This window comes from Heteronotia binoei, chromosome 20 (assembly GCF_032191835.1).
Source record: "Heteronotia binoei isolate CCM8104 ecotype False Entrance Well chromosome 20, APGP_CSIRO_Hbin_v1, whole genome shotgun sequence".
Lineage (NCBI taxonomy): Eukaryota > Metazoa > Chordata > Lepidosauria > Squamata > Gekkonidae > Heteronotia > Heteronotia binoei.
Window position 1 is genome coordinate 11,057,092 of NC_083242.1, and position 24,776 is coordinate 11,081,867.

The 24,776-nt window shown below is 48.5% G+C and overlaps 2 protein-coding genes across 4 annotated transcripts in view; both read left to right on the top strand.

The window, feature by feature from the left end:
* SMURF1 (SMAD specific E3 ubiquitin protein ligase 1) overlaps window positions 1–20,863 on the top strand; it is a 62,131-nt gene extending 41,268 nt beyond the window's left edge. For 2 of the 3 annotated variants that reach the window (XM_060260709.1, XM_060260711.1), the window contains 7 exons: window positions 2,100–2,214; window positions 5,523–5,701; window positions 7,035–7,172; window positions 7,594–7,714; window positions 13,005–13,206; window positions 14,877–14,961; window positions 16,952–17,258. In XM_060260709.1, the coding sequence (XP_060116692.1) occupies window positions 2,100–2,214; window positions 5,523–5,701; window positions 7,035–7,172; window positions 7,594–7,714; window positions 13,005–13,206; window positions 14,877–14,961; window positions 16,952–17,051 (940 nt within the window). In that variant the 3' untranslated portion in view covers window positions 17,052–17,258. Of the gene's footprint in view, window positions 1–2,099; window positions 2,215–5,522; window positions 5,702–7,034; window positions 7,173–7,593; window positions 7,715–13,004; window positions 13,207–14,876; window positions 14,962–16,951 lie in introns of all 3 variants that reach the window. The other variant, XM_060260710.1, reaches the window with a different exon arrangement.
* The window catches only part of PDAP1 (PDGFA associated protein 1), a 465,345-nt gene that overhangs the window by 258,886 nt on the left and 181,683 nt on the right, over window positions 1–24,776 (top strand). The window lies entirely within an intron of this gene.

Below are 24,776 nucleotides of genomic sequence, written 5' to 3' on the forward strand. Positions count from 1 at the left end.
GACTCCTTTTGGGTAGCGAAAGATGGGGTATATAAAAACCCAGCTCTTCTTCTTACAGTGGTAATTACAGGAACAAAAGATATGGATAAACAGAAGTAGATAATTATTCAGCAGAGGCTCATGGTATGGGAAACTTCAGAGATGCATTAATTAATAAAGGATGCAATTATGCTGCTGTCTCCTCCTCCGGTTGTCAGAAGAGCGGGCAGTCTCTTTTTAGAAACTTACTCTTTTTTCACTGTCATGATGAGATGAAAAAAAGCGGTATCATCATTTATCATCTGTACCGTATCTTGGATCCTGGCTCCATCTTCTCTGTAAGCTCGAGAGAATCCCAAGGAAGCTGATGCCCTGAAATAGGAGTATGAGTCAGCTTGGCTCTGAAGGCTGTTTTTCTTAAAAGCTTGCCCTTTTTAGACTTTACTTCCATGCCCATCAAATCTTCTAGGATCGTTTCAGCTTTAAATTATGCCCGAAAAGGATTAGGATTTTTTTTTTAAATGCCTTATATATGAACATATGAAGCTGCCTTCTACTGAATCAGACCCTCGGTCCATCAAAGTCAGCATTGTCTACTCAGACTGGCAGCAGCTCTCCAGGGTCTCAAGCAGAGGTTTTTCACGCCTATTTGCCTGGACCCTTTTTAGTTGGAGATGCCGAGGATCGAACCTGGGACCTTCTGCTTACCAAGCAGATGCTCTACCCCTGAAACACCGTCCCTCCCCTAGACATATGACCATATGAAGCTGCCTTATACTGAATCAGCCCCTCTTTTGGTCCATCAAAATCAGTCTTGTCTACTCAGACTGGCAGCGGCTCTCCAGGGTCTCAAGCTGAGGTTTTTCACACCTATTTGCCTGGACCCTTTTGAGTTGGAGATGCCGGGGATTGAACTTGAGACCTTCTGCTTACCAAGCAGATGCTCTACCACTGTATTAGGGATCACCAAAAAGACAAACCAGTGGGGCTCCATATAAAATCAAGCCTGAACTCTCTGGAAGCTAAAACAATTAAACTGAAGCTGTCGTACTTGGGTCACGTTATGAGAAGACCAGAGGCACTGGAAAAGGCTATAAAGCCAGGAGCCAGTTTGGTGTAGTGGTTAGGTGTGCGGTTTGATTCCCCACTCCTCCACCTGCAGCTGTTGGAATGGCCGTGGGTCAGCCATAGCTCTGGCAGAGGTTGTCCTTGAAAGGGCAGCTGCTGTGAGAGCCCTCTCCAGCCCCACCCACCTCACAGGGTTGATTCCATGTAGATAGATCCAAGTGGGCAGCCGTGTTGGTCTGAAGCAATAGAACAAAGTAGGAGTCAAGTGGCACCTTTAAGACCAACAAAGTTTTATTCCGAATGTAAGCTTTGGCGTGCTAGATGATTGTCTAATGAAGTGTGCTTCTAGCACACGAAAGCTTACATTCTGGCCTAGGTGCACCTTGACTCCTACTTTGTTCTACCTCACAGGGTGTCTGTTGTGGGGGCAGGGGAAGGTAAAGGAGATTGTGAGCTGCTCTGAGACTCAGAGGGAAGGGTGGGGTATAAATTCAATATCTTCTTCAAAAGTGAAAAGCAGCAGGACAAGAGGAAGACCCGGCGGGACGGATGGACTCACATCAAGCAAGCGACGGTCCTCAGTTTGCGGGACCTGAACGAGGCTGTTTAGCAGTAGGACATTTTGGAGGTCATTTAATTCATGGGGTCACGAGTCGATGGCACTCACTTAACTCACAGACATTAGGCAGTCCATAATGGGAAGTGACCCAATTCCTCTGTGCTTGTAGTTCTCTTGGGTGGAAGCCAAAGAGGAGGTTCTGGGAAACCAGAGTGCTTGCTGTCTTCTTTGCATGGTAGACGCTGACCCAGTTAAAAAAAAAAAAGTCTTCTTAGTTTGTCTCCAAATGTTGCGCTATCTGAATTTCCCCTCTCCCCTTTCTGCTGAAGGCAGCATTAACTGTGCAGTGACTAAAAACCACGAATCACCTGATGGGATGGGCTTTTCCCTTTCTCCCAGAACGATGATCTAGGAGAGTCTGTCTTCCCTGTCAGCTGCTTTTTCTGAAGTTCTTTTTTTAAAATGTTGTTGTGTGTGTGTTTTGTCTTTGCAGGGAGTGGCTGTACTTGCTATGCCACGAAATGCTGAACCCCTATTATGGACTTTTCCAGTACTCCACTGACAACATTTACACGCTGCAAATAAATCCAGACTCCTCTATCAATCCCGTAAGTGAAATCCCAGCATAGACCTCATGCGCCTGGCTCAAAGGCACATTTGAAAGAGATAATCTTCTAGGAAAGTAAAGCTGACGACGTGGGTTGGTGGCGTCAGCGGTTTTGTGGGAGCACACCCTGCCTTTAGGCTTGTGTTTCTTGAATAGCAGGAGCCCTGTGGTACAGAGTGGTAAGCTGCAGTACTGCAGTCCAAGCTCTGCTTGTGTCCTGATTTTGATCCTGGCGGAAGCTTGCTGGGAGGGAAAGTGTAGATGACTGGGGAAGGCAATGGCAAATTACCCTGTAAAGAGTCTGCCATGGAAACATTGTGAAAGCAACATCACCCCAGAATCGGAAACAACTAATGCTTGCACAGGGGATTACCTTTACCTTTTGCTCAGACAGCAGGCTTGTGAAATGGTCCTGGGGAGGGAGGGGGGCGGGTTTCAAACTGGAGAGCCAGTTTGGTGTAGTGGTTAAGTGTGCGGACTCATCTGGAAGAACCAGGTTTGATTCCCCACTTGCAGCTGTGGTGACCTTGGGTTACCATAGCTATTGCAGAAGTTGTCCTTGAAAAGACAGTTGCTGTGAGAGTCCTCTCAGCCCCACCCACCTCACAGATTGTCTGTTGTGGGGGGAAAAGATATAGGAGATTGTAAGCCGTTCTGAGTCTCTGATTCAAAGATGAGAGCGGGGTATAAATCTGTAGTCGCCTTCTTCTTCAGCTGCATTTTGAGCTTTCACGAAGAGTTTACTCTTCAAGTGTAAGCGTGGGGTTAAAAATCAGAACCCCTCTAGAGTGCAAGTTGTAGGATCTCAGCTGCCAAAAACAAGGGGCCCGTTTGGTGGGGCTGCCTATCAGCCAGCATGGTGCAGTGGTGAAGAGCAGCAGACTCTGATCTGGAAAGCTGGGGTTGATTCTCCACTCCTCCACGTGAAGCCTGCTGGGTGACCTTGGGCCAGTCCCAGTTCTCTCAGGACTCTCTCAGCCCCACCTACCTCTTGAGGTGGCTGTTGCAAGGAGAGAGGAAGGGAAGGAGATTGTGGGTTGCTCCGAGGCTCCTTAAGGTAGAGATAAGCGGGGTAGAAAAACCTACTCTTCTTCATCCGCCGTTTGCACATTTGGCCTCATTCAGAAACCTAATAAATGTAGTTCCAGAAAGCTCTTTGGAGGCATGAATCTTTCAGATAGACAAAGCAAAATAAGGCCTTCTCAGTTGCTGGGGTGGTGGTCTTGCATGCTCAAATTCCGATGCACTGACAAAAGGCCCGGTCAGAGCAGCGTGGAGCTGAGCTGGTGCCACGCCAGTCCCCCCCGCTGGACATACCATCAGACTGTCTGCCAAGGGCTGTAGCTTTAGCCAGACGTGAGACCTGAGCCTTTTGCTTTTTTGGCGTGGCGGCCCCATATAGAAAGCCTGTCTGTTTCTGTTACTTTTCTAGCTGACACCAGATATACCAACAAAAGTAAGTAGGAGTGAGGAAGTGACGGTATCAAGCCATGTAACAGACTAATCTGTAAAGCCTCATCTCAGTTAAGGAATAATAAAGCTGTCCCTTTTAATTACCTCCTCTTTAGCTTCACGCTAAACGCGCACGGCATAGCTAGCTGCCTGTACGTTCACCCCCTCAGAACACCCACCACATGTTAACAGCTTTGGTTTAAAGAACTCCCTTCTGCATCTGATTATTGTTAACAGTGTTCCCGGAGCCTTCGGTTGTGCTTCAGCTTCTTCCAGCTGATCGCCAAAGTAAGCAGGCAGTCTCCCAGAAAGTGGTTTGTGCTGCATGGCCATTTTATCTCCCGTTTGTCTTGGAGAAGAGCAGACCGTGGGTTTGGAACGTGCCAAGCATCTGCAGAAATGGTAGAAGCCCGGCACGCTTTACTGAGGGGCCCGGGCACAGGGAGTCATCTCGCCAGAAGGGTTGATTTCTCCTTGCCCTGCGGCTTTAGCTGGATCTGCGTCGTGTGCAGTTGGTGCTTTAAAGCAAACTACCATCTCTAAGGCTGGACTCCCCTGATGTCAGAAGGGCAGGGAGTTGCAGCACAGGGAGCCCGAGGACCTGCTGGGAAACTCTCACGGTTGGCTTGTTCTTTGGAAACATTTGTCGGCTGCCTTTTCCAGTTCGGTGCAGTGGTTAAGTGCTCCGACTCTGTATCTGGGAGAACTGGGTTTGATTCCTCACTCCTCATTCAGCTGTTGGGTGAGCTAGGGTCAGTCACAGGTCAGAGCTGTTCCGTTAAGAGCAGTTCTTGGAGAGCTCTCTCAGCCCCACCTCCCTCACAGGGTGTCTGTTGTGGGGAAGGGAGGGAGATTGTAAGCTGCTCTGAGACTCCAAGTGAAGGGCGGGGTATAAAGCCAATCTCCTCCTCCCTTACGGAGCTGAAGGTGGCTTGCAATATAGATAAAAAATGCAAAAAATAGAGTACATAAAACCAAAATTTTAAAATCACAGTTTAGGACTGCTAGTAAATCAATCAAACTCAGTCCTCAATAAGGCAATCTCGAACTGCCTCAGAAAGATTAAAAGTTGGGGCCAGGCTTACCACCCTGGAGAGCTTGTTCCATAGCCATGGGCTGTCCCTAGAAAGGGCATCTCTCTGCCAAAAAGATGATGATGATGATACTGGATTTATATCCCGTCCTATACTCTGAATCTCAGAGCGGTCACTATCTCCTCTACCTCCCCCCCCCACACACACAACAGACACCCTGTGAGGTGGGTGGGGCTGAGACAGCTCTCCCAGCAGCTGCCCTTTCGAGGATAATTCTGCAAGAGCTATGACTGACCCAAGGCCATTGCAGCTGCTGCAAGTGGAGGAGCGGGGAATCAAACCCGGTTCTCCCAGGTAAGAGTCCGCACACCTAACCACTACACCAAACTGGCTCTCTTTGATTGATGGTACAGTCTTCCTGTGACCTCAGTTCCCAGGCCCAGGAGCACGTGGGAGAAGATGGCCCTTCAGATAATCCAGTCCCGAGCCAAGTAGGGCTTTAATAAGTCCAGCTCAAGGTGATGCTGACTGAGCCCGCCCACTGGTCAGAGAAGGTACAAATAGTCCCGCAGCAGCTTGAGAGCTGGCAGGGTGAGCCAAACGACTGCCTTCCTTTTCAAATTATGACCCCTGAATTGGCTGCGTTGCATATCCCTCACATTGAATTATATACAAGGGAGTTCATCCGTTTCTCATCCAGAGGGCTCCAGACATTTGATTTAATTAAAGGCCTCTTGCGCTAACAGCGCCAATCGAACCACAAGATGTCAGTACTGCGCCTCTGTGCCCTCCAACAAGCCTCGTGCGTTGGCGTCTCTTGCAGGACCACTTGTCTTACTTCCACTTTGTCGGTCGGATCATGGGCCTGGCTGTGTTCCATGGGCACTACATCAACGGGGGTTTCACAGTCCCTTTCTACAAGCAGCTGCTGGGAAAACCCATCCAGTTGTCCGATCTGGAATCCGTTGACCCGGAACTGCACAAGAGCCTTGTTTGGATTTTGTGAGTATCACACAAGTCGGAGGCCTTTGGAATGGGGTGAAGGGGGTTGGAGAAGGAAGCAAATTGGTCCAGTGCATTTGTCCGACCTGCATCAAAAGTTCCTGGATTCTGCAGAGCCTCCCCCCCCGCCCAGTAAATTTGAGGATGAACCCATAAAAGCTGATCAAAACTGTTGGGTAAAACTTTACAGCCTCCTAAGACATCTTGGGCAGGGTTCATGGGTGACTTCCAGCCCTTTGAGGTGAAAGACAAATCATGTTACCATTCATTAAGCACTCTGGTTTTATTCCGACGCCGAATTGATCCAATCCTGTAGAGAAGCCAGGCTGTTCCTTTTTCACCCATGCTGCAGAATTGCTGTGTTGACAGCAGACAAAGGAAAAATTGCTGAGATGTTTGAAATCTGGCAGCTAGTACATCAAATGGATGCATTTGGAGGGAGGGAAGTGGGGGCCAAAAGCGCTGTCAAGTCACAGCTGACTTAAAGGTGACCCTGTAGGGTAGCGATCCCCAACCTTTTTGGCACCAGGGACCAGTTTTGTGGAAGACAATCTTTTCACAGACTGGGGGAGGGTGGGATGGTTTTGAGATGATACAATTGTGCACTTTATTTCTATTAGTTTGGTGTGGTGGTTAAGTGTGCAGACTCTTCTCTGGGAGAACCAGGTTTGATTCCCCACTCCTCCACTTGCAGCTGCAGGAAGGATCCTGGGTCAGCCATAGCTTTCATAGAAGTTGTCCTCGAGAGGGCAGCTGCTATCAAAGAACTCTCAGCCCCACCTACCTCACAGGGTGTCTGTTGTGGGGGAGAAAAGTAAAGGAGATTGCGAGCCGCTCTGAGACTGAAATCCGGAATGGATTTAATCCAATGTCGTCTTATTATTATTACTACATTGGAATATATAATGAAATAATTGTACAACTCATGGCCCGGTTGCTAACAGGCCAGGGACCGGGGGTTGGGGACCCCTGCTGTAGGGTGTTCAAGGCAAGGGATATTCGGAGGCAGTTTGCCACTGCCTGAAGCCCTGGGCTTCCTCGGGCATCTCCCAACCGAATAGCAGCCGGGGCAGACCCTGCTCGCCTTAGATCGGGCTAACCTGGACTGCCCAGGTCAGGGCAGCTGGGAGGTAGAATTTATTTATTTAAAAGCCACGCTGTTTATCTGCTAAAGCGCTCAGAGTGGTTTTTAAGTATACGAATAAAACTGTAAACGTCAAAACGTGAAAGCTGTGCCCAAGGTTCATGCTGTCCAGATGTGGCAGCTGGGACGGGTACGCGTGCAAACCGGCAGGCGGAGAAATCACCGATGTGTTCTTTGGCTCGTTGACAGAGAAAACGACATCACTCCAGTTCTGGACCATACGTTTTGCGTGGAGCACAACGCCTTCGGCAGGATCCTGCAGCACGAGCTCAAGCCAAACGGCAGAAACGTCCCTGTCACGGAGGAGAACAAGAAAGAATATGTCAGGTAGCCCTGCCGAAAAAGATCTCCCTCCCTTGTTTTGTTTCACTTGCAGCATTGGAATCCTCCAAAGCAGGGGTGGCCAAACTGCAGCTCGGGAGCCACATGCGCCTCTTTCACACATATTGTGTGGCTCTCGAAGCCCCCACAACCCTGTTGGCTGGCTGGGAGAAGGCATTTCTCTCTTTAAATCACTTCTCCAAGCCAAGCCACCCAGTGACTTGGCGAATACATTTAAAGCTGCTTTCTTTCCACATCTCATTCCCTCCTCCTTTCCTTGTAGCTCTCAAACATCTGACGTTGACGTTTTGTGGCTCTCAAACATCTGACATTTATTCTATATGGCTCTTGTGTTAAGCAAGTTCAGCTCCCCCTGCTCCAGAGTGTACAGTTCTCAATTTTGTTTTTTTTCCTCCCATCCCTCCAGGCTGTACGTGAATTGGCGGTTCATGAGAGGGATTGAGGCCCAGTTCCTGGCTCTCCAGAAGGGTTTTAACGAGCTCATCCCTCAGCACCTTTTGAAGCCTTTTGACCAGAAGGAGCTTGAGGTATGGTGAAGCATCCGCAGTCAGTGGCCTCCTCCTCTCCTGAGCCATAAAGCGAAAACTGCCATTTGAAAATTCTTTTCCCCTGTTTGTGTTGAACATGGTGGCAGGCAATGCTCCCTCTTAAGCCACTTGGGCGTAGTGGTGAAGTGCACGGACTCTTACCTGGGAGCACCAGGTTTGATCCCCCACTCCTCCACTCGCACCTGCTGGAATGGCCTTAGGCCAGCCATAGCAGGAGCTGTCCTTGAAAGGACAGTTTCCACGAGAGCTTTCTCAGCCCCACCCACCTCACAGGGTGTCTGTTGTGGGGGAGGAAGATGAAGGCGATTGTAAGCCGCTCTAAGTCTCTGATTCAGAGAGAAGGGCGGGGTATAAATCTGCAATTATTCTTCTTCTTAATCTGTGGAGTCTTGTGAGCAAAAATTCTGTTTTGTGAGCTACTGGCACTAAAGTTCTGAGCTACTGCATACATTAGTTTGCTCTGGGGCCATTTTCCCCTGAACTAAGTCAAAAATGTGTGAGCCACAGGCTAAAAAAACTGAGCTAGCTCACACTCACTCAGCTTAGGGGAAACACTGGTGGCAGGCAATGTTCCCTCTAAGCTTCAGTGTCTTGTGAGCAGAAATTCTACTTTGTGAGCTACTGGCATTAAAGTTGTGAATTACTGGTATTAAAGATGCATAAATGAGTGTGCTCTTACCTTCCTGAGCTAAGACAAAAATGTGTGAGCTGGAGGCTAAAGTCTGTGAGCTAGTTCATGCCAACTCAGCTTAGATGGAACACTGGTGGCATGCACAGTTCTGTACGAAGCAGCTGAGTTCTGTACGAAGAGCCAGTTTGGTGTAGTGGTTAAGTGTGCGGACTCTTACCTGGGAGAACCATGTTTGATTCCCCACTCCTCCACTTGCACCTGCTGGAATGGCCTTGGGTCAGCCATAGCTCTCACAGGAGTTGTCCTTGAAAGGGCAGCTGCTGTGAGAGCCCTCTCAGCCCCATCCACCTCACAGGGTGACCGTTGTGGGGGGAGAAGATATAGGAGATTGTGAGCCGCTCGGAGAGTCTGAATCAGAGAGAAGGGTGGCGTATAAATCTGCAGTGTTCTTTTTCTAAATTGTGCTTGGGGCTGCTTCTGAAACTCCGGCAGTACTAAAGACATTGGTCCCATTTTGGAAACTAGATTTTATTTATATAATCAAGGGCCGGCAGCAGGGCCAGTTTATGTCTTTTTAAATTTTCAGTTTTCCAGGCTTTTAGTTATTAACATTCTTCCCTGCTTTTTTGCACAGAAAACCTCCAAGGCAACTTAACAATGCCCTGTTTTGTATGGCCCAGGCTAGCGTGATCTCATTAGATCTTGGGAGCTAAGCAGGGTCAGCCCTGGTTTGTACTAAGACGGGAGCCCACCAAGGAAAACCAGGGTTGTGGCAATGGCCAGACCACCTCTGTCAGTCTCTTGCTATAAGATGGCAGTGACTTGACAGCAAAAAAAGAAAAGAAAGCAACCACATGATAACTGTCAGTTAAAAGGTCAAGGTAGTCCCCTGTGCAAGCACCAGTCGTTTCCGACTCTGGGGTGATGTCGCATCATGTCGTTTTCACGGCAGACGTTTTACGGGGTGGTTTGCCATTGCCTTCCGCAGTCATCTACACTTTCCCCCCAGCAAGCTGGGGACTCAATTTACCGACCTCGGAAGGATGGAAGGCTGAGTCAACCTTGAGCCGGCTACCTGAACCCAGCTTCCATCAAGAGCGACCTCAGGTCGTGAGCAGAGAACTTGGACTGCAGTACTGCAGCTTAACCACTCTGCATCACGGGGCTGCTTAATATCAGTATAGGGTAGAAATAAATAAATGTCAGTACAGGGTAGAAATCAAATGAGTGAGAAGCAAATCCCAGTAACAGCCAACAGATTAAATAAATTCGAGCTCAGGGCATTACAAAACCCATCTCAAAACGAGGGTGCCTGAGGGAACAGCAGGTTTACAAGCCATGTGGGGGGAGGTGTTGGATGTGCTTCAGGGGCGGGGGTGGAATTCCATCACCTTTGCTGCTGCAGGAACGGCTCTCTTTATCCGGGATAGGCTGAGCTTTAGAAGTGATGATGTTGCTCCCCTAAGAAAATTTGGGGCAGCTTCTGCAGATGGTCTTTCACGGCTGCATAAAAGGTGAAGAGGATGAGAGACGGGGGCGGGGGGAGGAGTCAGAACTGGGAGCTTTCTTTTGCTTCGTTAAAACAATCCCCCCCCCCCCCGTTTACATGAAGCTAGCTTTCTAAATTTGCACTGGAATACTGTCATTCAGGAGCAAAATGGGTTCCACGTGACCGTTTTGATAACTTCCCAAAAAGCATTTTGCAGTTTTTTAAGCACGTCCAATAAGCTGCAGTAGGATCTGTTGATCTGCTCTGAAGATAGCTCCAGGTAGAGGTTTGATTAGCACGGTTTGCAATGTAAAAACCCAAGTTGCCATGGAGATGCTAAAAGTGGAAATGAGGAGGTACAAAGGTCACCACGCCTCAGCTGTGGGAAGCAAGGGATCAGGGATCTCAAGTGACTTGACCAGCAGTCTGGCAGTCTGCTGCTCAAGTCACTTTAGACAGTCCTAAATTGGAAGGTGCCTCCAGGATCATCTAGTCCCCTCTGCACAATGCAGGAAATTCAGCTGCCTCCCCCACCCCCTGTGACCCCTGCTCCATGCCCAGAAGGTGACAAAAAAAAAAACCCCAACAAGAAGATAACAACTGCAGATTTATACCCCGCCCTTCTCTCTGACATGGCCCCGTGGCGCAGAGTGGTAAAGCTGCAGTACTGCAGTCTGAACTCTCTGCTCACGACCGCTGGAAGCTGGGTTCAGGTAGCCGGCTCAAGGTTGACTCAGCCTTCCATCCTTCCGAGGTCGGTAAATTGAGTCCCCAGCTGCTGGGGGGAAAGTGTAGATGACTGGGGAAGGCAATGGCAAACCACCCCGTAAAAAAAAAAAAAAGTCTGCCATGAAAATTTCGTGATGCGACATCACCCCAGAGTCGGAAACGACTGGTGCTTGCACAGGGGACCTTTCCTTTCCTTCTCTCTCAATCAGAGACTCAGAGTGGCTTACAATCTCCTTTATCTTCCTCCCTCACAACAGACAACCTGTGAGGTGGATGTGAGAGAGCCCTCACAGCAGCTGCCCTTACAAGGACAACTCTTGCGAAAGCCACAGCTAACCCAAGACCATTCCAGCAGCTGCAAGTGGAGGAGTGGGGAATCAAATCTGGTTCTTCCAGATAAGAGTCCACATGCGTAACCACTACACCAAACTGGGTGTCTGGATCCCTGACTGAATTGGCTTGGAGGAATTTGCTTCCTGGCCCCAAAACTCCTCCTGGATCCCTTGCCAAAGTGGCTTGGAGGAATTTGCTTCCTGGCCCCAAAGTGGCACTCAGCATTTCCCTGGGCATGTAAGAAAGGGCCACACCAACTAACCACTGGAGGTGCTACCTATAGGTTTCTGCTTTGTGTCTGATGGTGGGAGCTTTAATCATTCAAAAGCTTCTTGAGACCTTTTAGTTTTTAACACACTGCTGGATTCAGATCTTGCCTTTTGACTGCAGACCAGCGCAGCCACCCACCCGAAACTGTCTCGTCCCTTTATCGCTCCCTAGTTTGACCATAGCTCGACTGTCCTTTTGAAAGAGAGATGTTTAGTTTTGTGCGAGAGGGAGTGTTTTTGGTGTGCAGGATCCAGCCGCTCAGTTTGCAGCAGCCTTCTTGCTTTGTGTTAACAGGTCCTCTCTCAGAGTCTCCCAAGGAAGGGAAGCGGATGGTAAAGAAGAAGCCTGGGGTAGACGGGCTCCGTGTTGAGCTGGGGCTTGGCATCAGTGGGCAGACAGTTTTAGTGTGTGGGGGCGGAATGGACAGTTTGATCAATCCTTTATTTTTATTTTAAAAATACCCACTTCCCTTTCTGCTTGAACATCTTCACGGCAGCTTTACTTTCTCTCTCTGCTTAGAAATATTTGTGTCCTCTGCTTGTCTTTCTCTCCCTGTGGTATTAGATCACGCTCCCTTCGAGGACACATCTGCCTTTTATAGCAGAATTGTCATCGGCTCGTTGTGTACCTCTTAATATTTATAGTTCTATTTTTGTGTGCGCTGTTTATAGTTCACCTTTTTCCGCTGTCCCCTTAAGCGTGTCTGTGAAGTGCGACTTGCAGCAAAACAAACCTGCATTATATATGCTTCCTCCTCTATCTGGGTTTTATTGATACCTTCTGAGTTCTTCCACGCACTCCTCGGGAGATGAGTGGAGAGAATCGCCAGCTTTAAGACAAATGCCATCTATTTTCCCATTCAGTGGGAGGCTGGCTGCAGTCTCTTTCCTCTTTTCCTGATATGAGGTCTTGAAATAGCTTTTAATTCCAGAGGAGTCTGATTTTCTGTTAGCAGCGTGTGTGCAAAAGTATCAGAGTATTTGTTCTATTTTTCTTTAATATGGCTAAGGGCATCTCATACTTAACAGTGAGCATGTAATTAGTCAAAAAGGCGTGTGCCATCCCTCCTTGAAGAGGAACTGAAATTCTGTCATCAGACCGTGGGTGTAATCTAGAGCTTCATTCAGCCATAACAAATCCTGGTTTGTTCAGGGCCTCGCTCTTGTAGAGAAGTCCTTTGAGTTTACTCACGGCTGAGATACTAACGGAGAGCCAGTTTGTTGTAGTGGTTAAGTGCATGGACTTGCACCTGCTGGAATGGCCTTGGGTCAGCCATAGCTCTGGCAGGAGTTGTCCTTGAAAGGGCAGCTGCTGTAAGAGCTCTCTCAGCCCCACCCACCTCACAGGGTGTCTGTTGTGGGTGGGGGGGGGGAAGGTGAAGGAGATTGTGACCACTCTGAGACTCCGAGATTCAGAGTATAGGGCGGGATATAAATTCAGAATCCAATATCTTCCTGGCAAACTGCATTTTCAATATCCAGGTTGGGTGAAATGACAGCCTGTGGTTTGTTCTCTCGCTCGCAAAGCAGGATTGAGATGCAGTTTGGAATTCTGGTTTGTGAGCAAAACGGTGAACTGTAGTTAGACGTTTTCCTCAATCAGGAGGTCACAGCCCAGAAGGGGAGGTATCAGGCGAGCCTCAGGGCTTCAGACGTGCCTTCTCACAATAAACCCAGCCATTGGCTCTGAATGAAAGCCCAGCTGTGGAATCCGGTTGACAGTGGGGAAGGAGATCCCAGCTGATCATAGCAAGAAGGGTGACTGCTGCACCGTTTGTCTGGTTGCCCGTTCACTAAAATACCTGCCTCCTTCGACAGCTGATCATAGGAGGCCTGGACAAGATCGATTTGAACGACTGGAAGTCCAACACGCGCCTGAAGCACTGTATGGCGGACAGCAGCATTGTCAAGTGGTTCTGGCAGGCAGTGGAAGCCTTCGACGAGGAGAGGCGGGCGAGGCTGCTGCAGTTCGTGACAGGCTCCACGCGGGTCCCACTTCAGGGCTTCAAGGCTTTGCAAGGTGATTGCTAGGGGGGCTGAGTTAGGCCCCCTGAGATGTGGGGAGGGGGGGGGGAAAGGACTTGGACCTTATATCCTTCACCATCTGATGGAGCCTCCTAACTACTGTTAGCCTTCGGTGATTCTCCGGTTTGTAACAGTTGCAGGAACACGTCGTTCATGTAACGTGCGGAGCTGCCTTACCTCGATTCAGAGCCGTAGGTCTGTCTAGCCCAGCATTATGTGCTCTGATTTGGCAGCAGCTCTCCAGGATCTCAAGCAAGAGGACTTTGCCAGCGCAGCTGCCTGAGATCCCTTTAACAGGAGATGCTGGGCTGTAGAGCAGGGGTGTCAAACATGTCACCCGGGTGCCAAATCAGGCCCCCAAGCAACTGGTTGTCGTCTGCTTCCTTCTCCCTCTCTCTTGCTTCCTTCTGCATAACAGTTTGCTTTGCCAGGCTTGCTCAATAGCACAGGAGCTACAGAGCAAAGCCTCTATTTTCTCCATTGGCTGAGACTCCTCCCTTGGGGAGGAAAAGGGAGGAGAGAGAGCTTGATTTGCCAGGCTCTCTCAATCCCACAGCAGAGCTACTGAGCCAAGCGTCCCTTCTCTTGACTGAGGCTCCTCCCTCTCCTGGTCCCCTAGGGAAGGAAGGAAAGAGCCAGAGCTTCCTTTGCCTAATTCTCTGGCTCACACAGGAGAGATACAACGAAAGCACCAATGAGCGCTAATGTTTTAAGTGTGTTTTAAGTTTTTAAAAAGTCTTTGATTGTGTTTGCGTCCTTTGTAAAGTTTATATCTTATAGCACACATAGCCCGACCCCATCAGGTCTCATTTATGTCAGATTCGGCCCTCATAATAAATGAGTTCAACACCTTTGCTGTAGGAAAGGAAAGGAAAGGTCCCCTGTGAGAGCACCAGTTGTTTCCGACTCTGGGGTGACGTTGCTTTCACAACAACGGGAAACCACGGGGTGGTTTGCCATTGCCTTCCCCAGTCTTTTACACTTTCCCCCCAGCATGCTGGGGGCTCATTTTACTGACTTCGGAAGGATGGAAGGCTGAGTCAACCTTGGGCCGCCTACCTGAATCCAGCTTCCGCCGGAATCGAACTCAGGTCGTGAGCAGAGAGTTCAGATCACAGGACTGCAGTACTGCTGCTTTACCACTCTGCGCCAGGGGACCGCTTTGCTGTAGACCATCTTCCTAAAAAGCATCTGCTGTGCCAATGAGCTTAGGACTCTTCGCAGCAGGTGTCCTTGCTAGGATTCCCAACGCCACTTTGGCAAATGCCGGAAGATATGATGGGCAGAGCCCAGGGAAGGTGGAGTTTGGGGAGGATGTGATGTCACTTCTGGGTGATGCTCTAGGGATTTCCCCTTATCTCTGTAGTAAACACCGTAAAGACCAGGGAAAATTCTTAGGCAGAGTGTCATGCTGAAGGCCATGTAACTTCCTCCTGCTCCGGGGTGCACGAGTGCTGGGGGCAGGGAGTTTTATCACTGGGCTGGGCATATGAGAAGCCTAGAATTTGTTCTTGGTTCTTCCCTCCCAAATGGTGTTTCCCACCTACCCCATGGTGATGCTGAATGTGTCTGTGTGTGTGAGAGAGAGAGAGGATGGATGGATGGATAACTGTTGTGGGATAGCTATGTTTGTGAAGGGCCTTAACTAGAACGTCTCTTTGCAAGGCTCTACAGGCGCGGCAGGACCCAGGCTCTTCACCATCCACTTGATAGATGCAAATACGGACAACCTTCCAAAAGCTCACACTTGGTAAGCCTGCCTCTGTGTTCTGTCTGCACTTTCATGCACCCTTGCTTATGCAGCCCTGGAGTTATTGGAAGCCTTTTGTACAGAGTTGAAATTCTGTTCTTCGTCGGGAAAGGCCATTCGAGGTGTCCACGTAGAAAGCAGGCAGCTGCCTACAGATTCCAGATGTTAAGAACCAGCTCCGCAGTTGTGTGGCACGGCCGTGACCTCGATGGCCAAGGCTGTAGCCCAGCCTTCTCAGATCTCAGAGGTCTAAGCAGAGTCAGCCCTAGTTAGTATTTGGATGAGAGACCTCTAAGGAATTCCAGGGTTGCTATGCTGAGGCGGGCAGCGGCGAGCCACCTCTCAGCATCTCTGGCTTTCAAAACACCCCAGGGTCACTGTACATTGGCTGTGATTTGATGGCAACCCCCCCCCAAAAAAAAAAGTGCGGACACACACACACACACACACACACACAATGGGAAAAGAAGTAATTATTCTTGGAAACTATAAGCAAGAGCCCATTCAGCTGGTCTAAATGACATTCATGTTTTAACCAACATTTCAGAATTTCAGGACACAGTTCATTTTACTTGGAAAAGTCTGTAACAAAGCCCTATCCATTTTCTTAACAGAGAAGGTGCTTAACAGAGAGCCAGTTTGATGTAGTGGTTAAGTGTGCGGAGTCTTTATCTGGAAGAACCAGGTTTGATTCCCCACTCCTCCACTTGCACCTGCTGGAATGGCCTTGAGTCAGCCATAGCTCTCACAGGAGTTGTCCTTGAAAGGGCAGCTGCTGTGAGAGCCCTCTCAGTGCACCTACCTCACAGGAGGTCTGTTCTGGGGTGTGGTGGGGGGAGGTAAAGGAGATTGCTCTGATATTCAGAGTATAGGGTGGGATATAGATCCAATATCATCATCTTCTTTGTAAAAATGTCATCTTCAATAGTAGAACGGGGTTTTAGGCAGCAATTTTTCTCCAGGCCAGTTTGGTCAGGGATCCTGGAGAGTTTTTTGCCATCTTCTGGACATGGAGAAGAAGGGGTCACTGGGGGCATTTGGGGGTACCTGTGAATTTCCTGCAGTGTGTAGGGAGTTGGACTTAGATGGCCCTGGAGGTCCCTTCCAGCTCTGTGATTCTATGACTAACAGTTCATGTAACCTCCCATTTTCTAGTGATCAGTTACTGCTGCAGCACAAATACCTATTTTGATGTGCCAGCCATTGGATTAATATTTTTTCAAGAGACAGCATGGTGTAGTAGTTAGGAGCGTCAAGCTAGGATCTGAGAGACCTGAGTTCAAATCCCTGCTCGGCCATGGAAGCACACTGGATGACCTTGGGCCAGGCACAATTTTTTCCCTTTAAAAAATAAATTTTATCAACAGCAGTTAAATTTTCTAAACATTTCACATAAGTTTTATACCAAATTTAATCTTACAAGGTGCACAGTAAGTAAAGGGGAATGGGCCAGGCACATCCGATCAGCCTGTCCTGCCTCATAGGGTCATTGATGATCATTCTTCAGTTGTCAGAGTGGAAGGATGGCTAAACTTGCTTAACGTAAGAGCCACATAGAAGAAATGTCAGATGTTTGAAAGCCACCAGATATGAATGTCAGGTGTTGGAGGGAAGGAAGGAAGGAAAATAGATGGGGAGAAGAGGTGGAAAGAAAGCAACTTCAAATTTAAATGCATTCTCCAAGCTGCCAGCTGGCTTGGCTTGGAGAAGTGATTTAAAGAGACAAAGGCCTTCTCCAAGCTGACTGTGGGAGCTTCAGGAGCCACACAATATGTGTGAAAGAGCCACATGTGGCTCCCAAGCCACAGTTTGGCCACCCCGTCTTAGCGTTTGGCCATCTGATCAGGGCTCGTGTTTTAAGACCGGGGGCAGCCTGTGTATCTGACCTCTGGAACGCACAATGACATTCTTATTTTTTTTTAATGCCTGTATGGCGTACCGCCTAACAGACTGGCAGCACACTTAACGCCAATCTTTCTGCCTTCCGTAGCTTTAACCGAATCGACATTCCGCCTTATGAGTCCTACGAGAAACTTTACGAGAAGCTCCTGACGGCCGTGGAAGAGACGTGTGGATTTGCCGTGGAGTGAACGGGCCACCAAAGGAAACAAGATTCTAGCTCACGGACCACCCAACCAAAAGCTCGCGCGAAGAAGAAGCTTGCTGTGACCCCTCTGTTGTCCGAAGCCTCGGGACGCTAAAAGGACTCGGGGAGACGAGGCCATCGCCCCTCCTGCGGTGACGTCAGGGGCTTTTGCTGGTGGTTCCCAACCACACGATTCCTCCCTTTTTTTTGTTACAGTAATTCCCTTTTCTTTTTTCCCCCGCTCCCGCATTTCCCACGAAACAAAAGACAGCCAGGGGATCGGGGTTTTGGTTTTGGTTACCCAAGATAATCTGCTAGACTTTGTAACACATATTGTGGATAAGGTCCATGACCGGCAGTCTTTTTGTTTTGTTTTTGAAATAGGAGTTAAATCAGACTTGTCGTTGAGAGTCTTGAGGTTGGCTTGCTGAGGACTTTTGGCTGGTCGTGTGTACCTGGATGTTTTGTCTTAACGCAGCCCTGAGCCTCCTCTTCTCCCCCCCCCCCCCCCCCGGTAGAGCCCAGAAGCTGCAGAAAAGAGAGACTGGTGCCAGGAGGCCCCAAATGCACATTTCAGAGTACTCGTTGCAGAACGGTTAGCGGAATGCAGCTCCATAGGCACACGTGTTCCTTAATAGGAAGCGCTCTATGCGACTGCAGCGGCTTGGCTTTTTTGAGAACCGACTGAGGAATCCAAGCCATCCTTGAATGGGGCAGTAAGCTTTTTTTTTTCTTTCCTGTTTCGGGTGCTTCAAAGCCGAGAACAGCTTCGTTCTGCAGGCTTCCTTCCCTAATGTATATTAGAGAATGCACAGAGAGAGAGAGAGAGAGGGAAAGCAGGCTTGGGGCGACATGACCCAGCAGTCCGGAATGTTTTCTTCTGACGCGGCTTTCTCAGGCGCTTTCTTTTGACTCGAATTTGCAGAAGTCTCTTAAGAGGAAATAGCTAGAAGCAAATGGAACCAAGTTCCGTGTAGCCCGGAGAACGATGCAGTCGAGCGGAGGAGCGTATGTAGACAATAAATGTCTAACACAATGTAAATCTATTGGGAAGATTCATGGTTTTAGCCTACAGAGATTGAGCCAACCCGGAGTACTGCTTTTAGCCTCTTGCTTTTTTCCTCTTCTCGTTTTCATCCTTCTGAAGCAAAAATAGTTCAAGACTGGTTTTAAGTCACTCACTTCATGAGACTTCCCAGAGGAAAACCAAAGTAACCTGGTTAGTTGAATCACACTTAACAGTTTGCACAACAGCACAGTATTTTTTTTTTAAACATTTCCTTGCAGGAAGGCCCAGTCGTCATCAAATGTGTCTTAGATAGACTTGACTTCACAATACTTTTTTTTATTCAAGAAAAGAAACACAAAGATCCATGTTTAACGGTTGGCGTTCTGGACAAGTCGCGTGTCGGGTTTCAACCGTGGATCAGATTTGTTCTCTGACCCACAAAAATATTTCTATGGTCCATTTTTTAAAAGAAAAACATTGAAAACAGCTTTAAACTACAGTAGGTCAAACTAAAGCTAGATACTTGTTCGAATCCTGAAAAATCTTTCCTGTTCGTTCAGTTGACCGTAACTTTTTTTGTGATTCGATGTTTTGGGAACATGAGGATTTGCATTTGTGAGAGGGGGAATTGTCTTGTTTTGTGAAATTTGCACCATGTGGCTGAAGTGTTGGATTTCATTGGTGGACTCAGATGTAAATGGGGGGGGACGGGGGGAGGGCCTTTGGGACCCAGTCGCACTTAAAAGGACCAGTTAACTGCATTATTGGGGGGGGGGAGGAGGAAGTGTTGTACGGTTTGGCATTCAAAATAATTAGCCAGGTTTAATTTACAAGTCCTCTGGGTAACAGAACTATAGCAACTCCAGCTTTCCAAATGCCTATCGGGGTGAGATGCTGCCCTCTCAGGCATAAGTAAGCCCTGTCAGTGGAACCGGAACCTACACGGTACCATAGAAAGGTGCGAATGCTACCAAGAGGCTGTCCAGACCGTCCTCTGCAGGGAGGAAGGATGAGAGAGATGTTTTCAAGCCCAGCAGTCGGCTTCATGCACAGTCCAGAGGAAAACAGGCTAACCCTGTAAGATTAGCAGGGAGACCCCTGCCAAAGAATAAACTTACCGGCCAGTTCTTCTCACTGCTGTTGCAATACAGTTGTGGGATAACTTGAAACAAGAGGGACCTTTAGAGTTGTGGCATAACTTGAAACAAGAGGGACCTTTAGAGTTGTGGCATAACTTGAAACAAGAGGGACCTGTAGAGGCACACCATGCTGTGTAGAAGTGACACGCCCCGAGGCAGCGCAAAGGCACGGGTGGTTCAGGCCAGGTAGCATAGATGGTTTCTCCGTGACAACAGTGAGGGAGACAGGAGGAGTGGGTCATTTGTTTCCTTGGTGACCTCTCCTGTTCCTTGGGGTTTTTTTGTGCCTTTTGCACTGCAGCTGTTTAAAGGCCAAATGGACCCATTTCCCATCACGTTGGGCATTCAAGGTTTTGAGTCAGGAATGAGCTGGGATTTGTGAGGGAAAGCATACTAGGCAAACTCAGTGATTCTTCTCCCCCTCCCCTTTCCATGGTGCTGGCAGCAGTGCCATAGATCGCACCTCTTTCTTCTCGAGCTCAAAATCCCACATCTGAGTGTGCTTGAAGAGATGTAGAAAGGTCAGATCCTCTTGCTGTGAAAGGCGGGGTGCCTAAGCTTGAATCTGCCCTTCCCTGACATTTACACCATCCGGACAAAACACGCAGCAGAAATAGAAGGTGGGGCAGCTTATACATTTGCCACTGCAGCCTCTTGGTTGCTAACGCCACCTGGGACAGGCCCACAGGGAGCGAGCGAAGGTCGTCAGAGGGTCAGATGGGGACTGGAAGCACAAGCGGTTTAACGTGGCCTGGGTTGTCACACTTTCTTTTCCCCATCTCTCCTACTACTCCCTCCCCCTCTCAAGTCTTTTTCAACAGAGACACACGGAGGACACACCAGGGCATTTGCACTTCCTGCCCCCCCCCACACCCCGTGTTGGCACATCCAAAGCCTCCCACGGCCTTTCAACGTATGTAGCAAGGACAAAGCTAGGGCCTCTCGTCCAGCAGTACCAGTCTCCGTTGGCTTCCCCTGAAGCGCATCGTCATCTCTGCATCCGTGCTCTCAGGGACGTAGGAAGTGACCACTTGTGTGCATGTGCGTGCGTGCGCGTGTGTTTAGCGAATCGGGAAGGCATGAGTGTGTAAAACAACAATATCGAACCAGCTTTTGCTTTAGAGAAAGACTGCTTGCTCGGCGCAGGGAGCGTGTCCACCTTGCTAAAGGCTCAGCTCGTTATAATGCCCCATTCTGTCCCAGACCCCCCCTCCCATAGCCAGAACCCAGAATCAACACTGTAGAGCACAGAAAGATTTTTGTTGGGGGGGGGAAGGAGGAAGCAGTATGTATTTGTGTCTCTATCTTTTTTTTTTTTGCTCCGTTATATATATATTTTTTGTTCAACCACTTTATAATGTATTTTTTAACTTATTGTTTTTGTAATGTCTTTTTTTTTTAAGTATTGCTGCTACCCGTGTTATTCCTCTCACTGTTTTTAATTGCGGATTTTATTTTGTGGAAAAGTTGTACACTAATTCCCCCCCCCCTTCCATTTTATGTCTTAAAATCAAAGTATTTAAAGAAATACTACTATTTAACGTGGCAATGGAACCGGCTGGAATAAACAATGATTGTATAGTAGGCTGGGCCCAGGAGGTCATGTTCATTTTTTTTCTCCCCCCCCCCCTTTTTGTTACATATGCAATAAACTCACAACTTTAAGTTTAGGTGGTTTTTTTTAACCATTTTTGCTGCGCTAGCACAGCATTCACGCTGGGGCTGAAACACTCTGAAACAACCGCTGAAGGCCCATACCCTGCCACGATATCGTCTGTACTTCACGGCAGTAAATGCCGTGTGAAGATATATTTGCCGAGCAACCTGGTCTGTGATAATGCTTGTACTGTATCTTACCTTCCTTAAAATGCACATAAAGCTGCCTTATACTGGATCAGACCCTCAGTCCTTCACAGCACTGCCTAGTTCAGGGGTGGCCAAACTGTGGCTCGGGAGCCACGTGTGGCTCTTTCACATATATTGTGTGGCTCTCAAAGCCCCCACTGCCCCATTCAGCCAGCTTGGAGGAAGGCATTTGTCTCTTTAAATCACTTCTCCAAGCTAGCTGGCAGCTTGGAGAATGTATTTAAACTTAAAGTTGCTTTCTTTCCTCCTCTCCCTCCCTCCCCTATCTTCCTTCCTTCCTTCCCTCTCAGCTCTCAAACATCTGATGTTTATTCTGTGGCTTGGTCACCCCTGGTCTTGATAGACCAGCAGCTGCCCTCCAGGGTCTCAGGCAGAGGCCTTCCACGTCACCTCCCTGCCTGATCCTTTCAACTGGAGATGTCTGGGGTTGAATCTTCGACCTTCTGCACTGCCCCTGAGCCACAGCCCCTCCCCGAAGCCAAGACCTCGGACTTCTCACACGCTCTCCATATTAATTGAGAGCAGGCCTCAGATTCAGCAGGAGCTCACAGGAGCACAGCTCCTGAACCTTTCTGAAGGTTCCCTCTCCTCCTCCCCACCTTGTCCAAGAAATAGTAGGTGCAGCTGTATAACAATCCCTGGATGAGCTCCACCACTTATTGTTCTACAAAGCAACCCCTGATTGAGAGAATCCAGGAACACTTAATACTCTGCCATCAGAATGTGCTTTTAAGAGAAGTTCCAGTTTCCAGCTGGCAGTGCTCCAGATGTGAATATTCTGGACACGACACGCAGGAGTCTTAACTGAAGGATCCCCATCAGCCATTGGCCATGCTGGCTGGGGCTGATGGGAGTTGTAGGCAAAAGACATCTGGAGAGCTACCTTTGGCCACCCCTGGTGTAGTGGTTAAGTGTGCAGACTCTTATCTGGGAGAACCAGGTTTGATTCCCCACTCCTCCACTTGCAGCTGCTGGAATGGCCTTGGGTCAGCCATAGCTCTGGCAGGAGTTGTCCTTGAAAGGGCAGAGCTCTCTCAGCCCCACCCACCTCACAGGGTGTCTGTTGTGAGGTGAGAAGATGTAAGTGATTGTAAGCCGCTCTGAGTCTCTGATTCAGAGAGAAGGGCGGGGTATAAATCTGCAGTCTTCTACACTGTGGGCCTCGGGGACAGGAAATTCTCAGGAGTCGAAACGCTACATTCCATCCAGTTCAGTTAAACATGACATTGATGTGAAGGGGGTAATATTGGAGCAGCCAATACGTGGGCCAGCTGGTACCGATGCTGGCCAATATATTATAGGCCAGCTGATATTGATGCTGTTCTAAGGAAAACCGTTTAAAATTTTCACTGTAGATATGAAAGTACAGCAGTAGGTGGCGTCGCAAACCAAACCTGAATGAAACTGGACGTGGCCAGGGAAGGTAATTCTGCCTCGCTCAGGGTTTGAAATTATAAATCGGACAAGACTCCAAGCACACACGCTCTTCTTAGAGTCGAGTGCGTGTTGACCAGCCGAAAACATTTCGACCAGGTAGCGTGTCCAATACTTGGGAAGGGTTAACTTTATTGTGAAAGAATGCAATTAGTATGATTACAGGGTTTTTTTAAAAAAAAACAACCCACGCCTGAGATCTTATAGCTCAGGCAGGTTCGTGTGTAAATTCAAATGGTGTGGTTAAAGCGGGTGTGAGGAATTTTGGGAGTGGGAAGCAATTTGGAAATCTCCCTTTCCAGAGAGTTCAATAAACTCTCAGGGGTTTCAACAGGCTATTTTTCCTTCCTGCACTTTTGCTCTAATAGCCTTTCAACATTCGGGGTCTCCTAGAGCAGGCAATTTGTGGTCTTCCTGCCCACCCCCCCTTTGGTTAATTCATGGGCACTTCATTTTAGGCATATCCAGGGAGTCCCCAACTGATTGGTTGGTTTTTTTGGGGTAACTTGATCTTGCTGCTTTTAAGCACAGCAGCGAATCAGTCGACTGTTACAGGATATGATATATATTAGAAGTGGTATCCTGCAGTTTTCAAGACGGACTGGAAGATTGCTGTGTTCATCCTTTCCCTGCAAGACAGAGGTGAGCGGACAGTTTATAGTGAACACCTCTCTCAAGAAACTAATACTGAAAAAACACAGTAGACGTTCCCCATTTTATCACTTGTGTTTTGACTTTTGGTTCATTAATATTTGAAATACGCTGCTGAAAACGCACACGTCTCCTGCCGGGGTGATAGGGATGCTGGGAAACCTTGTCCTATAAACTGATTACTCTGAACAACCTAATGGGCCAATTCAGCCCTGTAAATAGGACAAAGTTTGAGTCTAGTCAGACCAACGAAGATTAATTCTGGGTATAAGCTTTCATGCTCACGCACACTTTCTTCTGAAGAAGAGTAAAAAGGTAAAGGTAGTCCCCCATGCAAGTACCAGTCGTTTCCGACTCTGGGGTGACATTGCTTTCACGACGTTTTCACGGCAGACTTTTTACGGGGTGGTTTGCCATTGCCTTCCCCAGTCATCTACGCTTCCCCCCCCCCCCCAGCAAGCTGGGGGCTCATTTTACCGACCTCGGAACCTGGAGCCGGCTACCTGAATCCAGCTTCCGCTGGGATCGAACTCAGGTCGTGAGCAGAGCTTAGGACTGCAGTACTGCGGCTTTACCACTCTGTGCGACGGGGCTCGTTATCTAAAGAAGAGTGCATGCATGCAAAAGCTTATACCTGGAATTAAGCTTCGGGGGTCTTAAAGGTGCCACTGGAATCAAAAGTTCTCCTTCATATCCACACGGCTACCCACTGACCCTTTAAATAGGGTAAGGCTAACCTGTAGTAGCCATCCAATAAATTTTGAACTCATCAAAGAGGATTTGGGAGACAGCACTTTGGGCGGGCAGGGAATCAAAATTTAGCAATGCAAAACGTACGTTCTACAACCTGCCTAAACTTCCTGAAGCTTCACAGCTTTGCCTGCTGTCAAGACGCTTTCAGAACCGGCTCCACCACCAATGTTCCCTCTAAGCTGCCGAGTCTTGCGAGCAAAAATTCTGCTTTGTGAGCTACTGGCATCAAAGGTGTGAGCTATTAGTGTGCTCTGGGGGTCCTCCTTCCTGAGCTAAGACAAAAAGGTGTGAGCTGGAGGCTAAAAATTTGTGAGCTAGCTCACAGTAACTGAGCTTAAAGGGAACACTGCCCACCATCATCAGGACTAGAAACACATTCACATTTGAAAGGAAGCCTCCCATTCCTCGAGAAGCTGCGCTCCGTGGGCAGAATGTAGTCTGGGCTTTTGCAGAATACCTGCAAGCCTGATGTAACTGCTACTGGGAGAGGTCCAAAGAAGAGACTGGATCTGCCATCATACAAGGCAAACCTGTTCATCTGATGCTAACTTGCAAGGTAAGGTCTTTTGCTGTTTGCATCTGTCCTTAAATCACCCAGGCCCATGGTGAAGAGAGACAGGGTAATCAAGCATTCAGGTGATGAGTGATTAGGAAGAATTCCAAGATCCACCAGGAAGCCATGTGTAAAAGACTTCAGATTTGATTCCCTTAGAATCATAAAGTTGGAAGGGATCTCTGGGGACATCTAGTCTAACCCCCACTGTACAATGCAGGGAATTCAAAAGTATTTCCAGTGTGGTGTAGTGGTTAAGCGCACGGACTCTTATCTGGAAGAATCGGTTTTGATTCCCCACTCCTCCACTTGCAGCTGCTGGAA